The sequence below is a fragment of the Salmo trutta genome, chromosome 3 (assembly GCF_901001165.1).
Source record: "Salmo trutta chromosome 3, fSalTru1.1, whole genome shotgun sequence".
Classification (NCBI taxonomy): Eukaryota; Metazoa; Chordata; class Actinopteri; order Salmoniformes; family Salmonidae; genus Salmo; species Salmo trutta.
In genome coordinates, this window is record NC_042959.1 from 16827227 (window position 1) to 16833645 (window position 6419).

At 40.7% G+C, this 6419-nt stretch overlaps 1 protein-coding gene across 3 annotated transcripts in view; it reads left to right on the forward strand.

The window, feature by feature from the left end:
• stag3 (STAG3 cohesin complex component) overlaps positions 1–4613 on the forward strand; it is a 51886-nt gene extending 47273 nt beyond the window's left edge. For 2 of the 3 annotated variants that reach the window (XM_029725153.1, XM_029725170.1), the window contains exons 28-33: positions 52–227; positions 708–912; positions 1612–1761; positions 3646–3747; positions 3984–4089; positions 4207–4613. In XM_029725153.1, the coding sequence (XP_029581013.1) occupies positions 52–227; positions 708–912; positions 1612–1761; positions 3646–3747; positions 3984–4089; positions 4207–4254 (787 nt within the window). In that variant the 3' untranslated portion in view covers positions 4255–4613. The remainder of the gene's footprint in view (positions 1–51; positions 228–707; positions 913–1611; positions 1762–3645; positions 3748–3983; positions 4090–4206) is intronic. The other variant, XM_029725161.1, reaches the window with a different exon arrangement.
• The last annotated feature ends 1806 nt before the right edge of the window (positions 4614–6419 follow it).

A 6419-nucleotide genomic window follows, 5' to 3' on the forward strand; every position in this document is an offset into this window, starting at 1 on the left:
GATAGTCCTGACCTCAGCCTGTTTCTCCCCCTCTCCCTCCCTCCCTCCCAGGTCTGCTTTCCTGAGTGCTGAGTGTGGCTCTGCTTCCCCCTCCTGGCCATCTCTGAGGATGTACCAGCGCTCTCTGCAGTCTGGCTCCTCCAAGCCCCGAGAGGAGGGGGAGAGGAGTGCAGCGCTGTCCCCCCACAGCACCCCTGCAGCCAAACGCAGGAGGACTACCCCCCAGGGTCAGCAACATACATACACACATATTACTAACAAAGAGATAAAGGTATAGAGAGGTGATTATTATTATGGATCCCCACTAGTTCCTGCCAAGGCAGCAGCTAGCGTCCTGGGGTCCAGCAAAATTAAGGCAGTTTATAAAATGTAAAAAAAATTAACATACATTCACAGATTTCACAACACACTGTGTGCCCTGCGGGCCTTACTCCACCACTACCACATATCTACAGTACATTATTGCCCTGGTGAACCATAATTCCTGTTTTTTGTGACCCACCTTTCTACAACCCATGGCCTAATGTAATTGATCAAATGTGTTAAGAGGGGAGTAATGGCTTTTCTTTAAAAAGAAAAGGGTTGGATAGGTGGAGTTTTGCAAGCTGAACAGAGATCTATGAGTTTTGACCCACAGAAATCCTATAAAAATCATGAGTTGTACTGTATATGTAATTCTATGGTTTGACCCCTGACCTCTCCTCCAGGGTCAGTGTCCAGCGCTAGCAGAGGGCCATGGCTGGACAGCAGCAGTATCCATAGCAACGTGGCCACCCCAGGCCTCACCTCCACCGTGCAGAGACAGCCATCCAAGCACCTGCCCGTCACACAGAGGACACAGGCCTCTACCACAGGCTCTGACAAGGGCAGCATCATCTCCGAACCCGAGTCTGATGACGACTTTTCAGAGGGGTAACTTTCTCACCTTTTAACCTAAAAGAGAAAACTAAATGTTTTACTTAGCTACACTCACCTACTTATTTATTTGCTTAGTAGAGCTAAAACATTTAATTTGGCTCTCTACTCCAGCATTTTGGATTTAAGATCAAATGTTTTATATGAGGCGACAATACAGAATGTCACCTTTTATTTGAGGGTATTTTCATATATATTTTACCGTTTAGAAATGAATGCACTTTATGTATCTAGTCCCACCATTTGAAGGTGTCAGAAGTATTTGGACAAATGTATAGTTTATTCAATTTAGTCAAACGTTTAGTATTTGGTCCCATGTTCATAACACGCAATGATTAAATCAAGCTTGTGACTCTACAAATTTGTTGGCTGGATTTGCTGTTTTGGTTGTGTTTCAGATCATTTTGTGCCCAATAGAAATGAATGGTAAATAACGTATTGTGTCATATTGGAGTCACTTTTATTGTAAATAAGAATATAATATGTTTCTGAACACTTCTACATTAATGTGGATGCTACCATGATTACGGATAATCCTGAATGAATTGTGATTAATGATGTGTGAGAAATTTAGACACACAAATATCATAACCCCCAAGACATGCTAACCTCTCACCATTACAATAACAGGGGAGGTTAGCATTTTGGGGCGCGTATAATATATATGCCTCTAACTTTCTCACTCAACATCCACAGCAACCTGGCCACCCCAGGCCTCACCTCCACCGTGCAGAGACAGCCGTCCAAGCACCTGCCCGTCACACATAATACACAGGCCTCCACCACAGGCTCTGACAAGGGCAGCATCATCTCTGAACCCGAGTCTGATGACGACTTTTCAGAGGGGTAACTTTCTCACCTTTTAACCTAAAAGAGAAAACAAAATGTTTTACCTAGCTATATATGCACCTACATACACTACCGTTCAAAGGTTTGGGGTCACTTAGAAATGTCCTTGTTTTTTAAAGAAAAGCACTTTTTTTTTGTCCATTAAATAACATAAAATTGATCAGAAATACAGTGTAGACATTGTTAATGTTGAAAATGACTATTGTACCTGGAAATGGCAGATTTGTTATGGAATATATACATAGGTGTACAGAGGCCCATTATCAGCAACCATCACTCCTGTGTTCCAATAGCGCGTTGTGTTAGCTAATCCAAGTTCATTATTTTAAAAGGCTAATTGATCATTAGAAATCCATTTTGCAATTATGTTAGCACAGCTGAAAACTGTTGTCCTGATTAAAGAAGCAATACAACTGGCCTTCTTTAGACTAGTTGAGTATCTGGAGCATCACCATTTGTGGGTTTGATTACAGGCTCAAAGTGGCCAGAAACAAAGAACTTTCTTCTGAAACTTGTCAGTCTATTCTTGGTCTGAGAAATGAAGGCTATTCCATGTGAGAAATTGACAAGAAACTGAAGATCTTGTACAATGCTGTGTACCACTCCCTTCACAGAACAGCGCAAACTGGCTCTAACCAGAATACAAAGAAGAGTGGGAGGCCCCGGTGCACAACTGAACAAGTGGACAAGTACATTAGAGTGTCTAGTTTGAGAAACAGACGCCTCACAAGTCCTCAACTGGCAGCTTCATTAAATAGTACCCGCAAAACACCAGTCTCAACGTCAACAGTGAAGAGGCGACTCCGGGATGCTGGCCTTCTAGGCAGAGTTGCAAAGAAAAAGCCATATCTCTGACTGGCCAATAAAGAAAAGATTAAGAAAAGAACACGGACACTGGACAGAGGCACTCTGTTACATTGTATTTCTGATCAATTTGATGTTATTTTAATGGACCAAAAATGTGCTTTTCTTTAAAAAACAATTACATTTCTATGTGACCCCAAACATTTGAACGGTAGTGTACATTCATTTACCTACTTTGTCCTTCATTTCTCTCTTTTCTGGCAATTCCTGCCCCCTTTCTCTGAAAACATTTACCTTTGAGTCATTTAGAAAGACACTCTTATCCAGAGTGATTTACAATAAGTGCATTCAACTAAAGTAACTAAACAATCACATATCACAATCACTGTGAGTAAAACCTTTTCCAAAAATAGCAGCAATCTGCTAAGTTAGTGCTAGTAACAAAAGACAATTTTAAATGCAGGGAAACTCCATAACCCTTGCCTTAGTTCCTACTTTTTGCAGATGGGAAGAGACTGGATAGCTGTAGGCAATATGAAGGAAGCTCCCCATAAACCACTGGAAGGAAAGGTGGAGCCATCATATGCCTTACACCTATCCAATATCTTCCTATTTGAAAACACCAGTAGTATGTACCCGTATATAATCTCACTTTTTTAATTACTTGTTAATTATTTGCGGGGGAGACAGATTTGTCCTGTTACACACAAATATGTAATGGAAATGTGTTACTTGCATACCCCAACTCCCCCTCAAACACCAGCAGGGAGTGGGGGTCACCACTGTCCAGCGCCCCTGGAGCAATTAGGCTTAAGTGCCTTGCTCAAGGCCACAGAGACAGATTTTTCACCTTGTAGGCTCCGGTATTTGAAAAAGCGACCTCTCGGTTACTGGCCTAAAGCTATAATCTCGAGGCCACCTGTCTACCCTTTGAGTTAATTGATGTAATGAAAAGTGCATTAAAAATGTACTTTATTATTAAACCTGTCCAGTTTGTTCAGATCTACAATCACTGAAGAGGGAAGGGGCTAGGGGTTGTTCCTTTTTGAATATGTTTTGACTTTGTATCTTGTCCAGTTCACTGCAGCGCAAAGTGGAACCCAGGCGAAGGAGCAAGCTGCCTATTACACAAGCCAGCCCCTCCTCTGGGCACTGTGACCTCGAATCACATCTCACCATGTGAGTGTATGTCTGTGTGTTTTTGCGTGAGTGTGTGTTTGTGTGTGTGTGGGTTTAGGGAGAAAGCAAAAATTATTTTATCTGATCATGTAATGTTCATACGATCTTGTTTCCAATTTTACTTGACAAAGTTAAATTAAAATAAAAAGAGAATTGATGTGGCTGCATGGGGGGTTTTCTGTTACATTTAAAAGAGTTTGTGGTTTGAAATACCCATATACAATATGTGTTATTAGGCTGAGTCTGATTGAGGAAGATGAGGATGATGAAGTGGAGGAAGAAGAGCCTGAGATTGAGGACTTCGAGAGCGACGATTCTGACCATGACACCGCCTTTACACTGGTAAAACACAAGCCCACTCAGATCTGACTTGATGGTGCACTGACCCTATAATGTCTACCATGGTTGCTATTCCTTTGTTCCCTCACCTCTCTTTCTTCCTTCTCCTTTTCTCTCCAGCCGTCCACCCGTCGCTCCACCAGTTACTTAGAGGAGTTGTTTCAGTGAGGGAAAGGACCTCAACACAGTAACAAAAAGAACAACACTTATAGGAGAAGATTTGATGAAGTCCTGATAGTCTTACGTTGGTATCCCTCAGACAGGCATTTCAGGGTTAAACAGTACAGTACATAACGTTGTTACACTTGTTGTAAGCTCTTATTAGAATGTTGAATGAATAAAATACAAGTGCCTTAACATTATGAATGTTTCAAAGATGCAATGTGAAAAATATCTTCATGGCTCATATAGGAATTGTTTGACACATGGTATTGTTTTGTTTTTCTTGTTTATGACTTTGTGGTTGTGTTTCCATCTGTTAAATGAGCACTGATTTAATGTGTATCAATAAAGAACCAATTTCTGAGGATATTGTTCTGTGGTTTATTTAAACAGATGAAAGTTGAGCTTTTAATGCAAGATGGGGATATTGTATGTTTGTACATGTTAGTATACTTCCGTTCCATCATACCCATCGCAAGACCCACTGATTGATGCTTATTTATAAAACCCTTGTATCTCTCACTCCACCCTATCTGAGATACCTACTGCAGCCCTCATCCTCCACATACAACACCCGTTCTGCCAGCCACATTCTGTTAAAGGTCCCCAAAGCACAAATCCCTGGGTTGTTCGTTCCTCTTTTCAGTTCGCTGCAGCTAGCGACTGGAACAAGCTGCAAAAAACACTCGAACTGGACCGTTTTATCTCCATCTCTTCATTCAAACTCAGTCATGGACACTTACTGACAGTTGTGGCTGCTTCATGTCATGTTTTGTCTCTATCTTTTTGCCCTTTGGGCTGTTTGTGCCCAATAATGTTTGTACCATGTTGTGCTGCTGCCATGTTGGGTTGCTACCATGTTGTCATGTTGTGTTGCTACCATGTCATGTTGTTGTTGTCATGTTGTTGCTACCATGCTGTGTTTTCATGTGTTGCTGCATTGATATGTTGTTGTCTTAGGTCTCTTTATGTAGTGTTGGTGGTGTCTCTCTTGTCATGTGTGTTTTGTTCTATATTATTATTTTTTTAATCCCAGCCCCTGTCCTCGCAGGAGGCCTTTTGCCTTCTGGTAGGCCGTCATTGTAAATAAGAATTTATTCTTAACTGACTTGCCAAGTTAAATAAAGGTTCAGTTAAAAATGTAAAAATCTCAAATGATCCAGTCATTGATTAACCGTATATGGCTAGTTATAATTATTGAAATACTGAAGAAATGCAATAATGCATCGTTCCTTCCTTTTAACTTTCACTGATCTGAGTTTCCAAGACTAATTCAAAGATGCTTATTGACTTCAGCTATTTACTTTTCTACATTTACATTTACGTCATTTAGCAGACGCTGTTATCCAGAGCGACTTACAAATTCCTGTCATAAAATTTTCAAATGTGTCATGAAATGAAGAATAATATGTTGGTTGTGTCATTGACATTTTTTATTAAATTAATTTATACTGAATAAAAATATAAATGCAACATGTAAAGTGTTGGTCCCATGTTTCTTGAGCTGAAATAAAAGATCACAGAAATGTTCCATATGGACAAAAAGCTGATTTACATCCCTGTCAGTGAGCATTTCTTTTTTGTCAAGATAATCCATCCACCTGACAGGTGTGACATGTCAAGAAGCTGATTACACAGCATGATCATTACACAGGTGCACCCTATGAAAGGCCATTCTAAAGTGTGCAGTTTTGTCACACAACACAATGCCACAGATGTCTCAAGTTTTTAGGGAGCAGGCAATTGGCATGCTGACTGCAGAAATGTCCAACAGAGCTTCGGCCAGATAATTTAATGTTAATTTCTCTACCATAAACTGCCTCCAACTTCGTTTGAATGAATTTGGCAGTACATCCAACCGGCCTCACAACCGCAGACCACTGTAACCAAGCCACCCCAGGATCTCCACATCCGGTTTCTTCATCTGTTGGATTGTGGATTGTCAGAGGAGAGGGAGGGGGTGTATTGAGGAGTATTTCTGTCTGTAATAAAACCCTTTTGTGGGGAAAAGTAATTCTGATTGTCTGGGCACCAAGGGCTGCACAGTCATGTGAAATCCATAGATTAGGGCCATTGAATTGATTTTAATTGACTGATTTCCTTCTGTGAACTGTAACTCAGTAAAATATTTGAAATGGTTGCATGTTGCGTTTATATTTTTGTTCAGAATA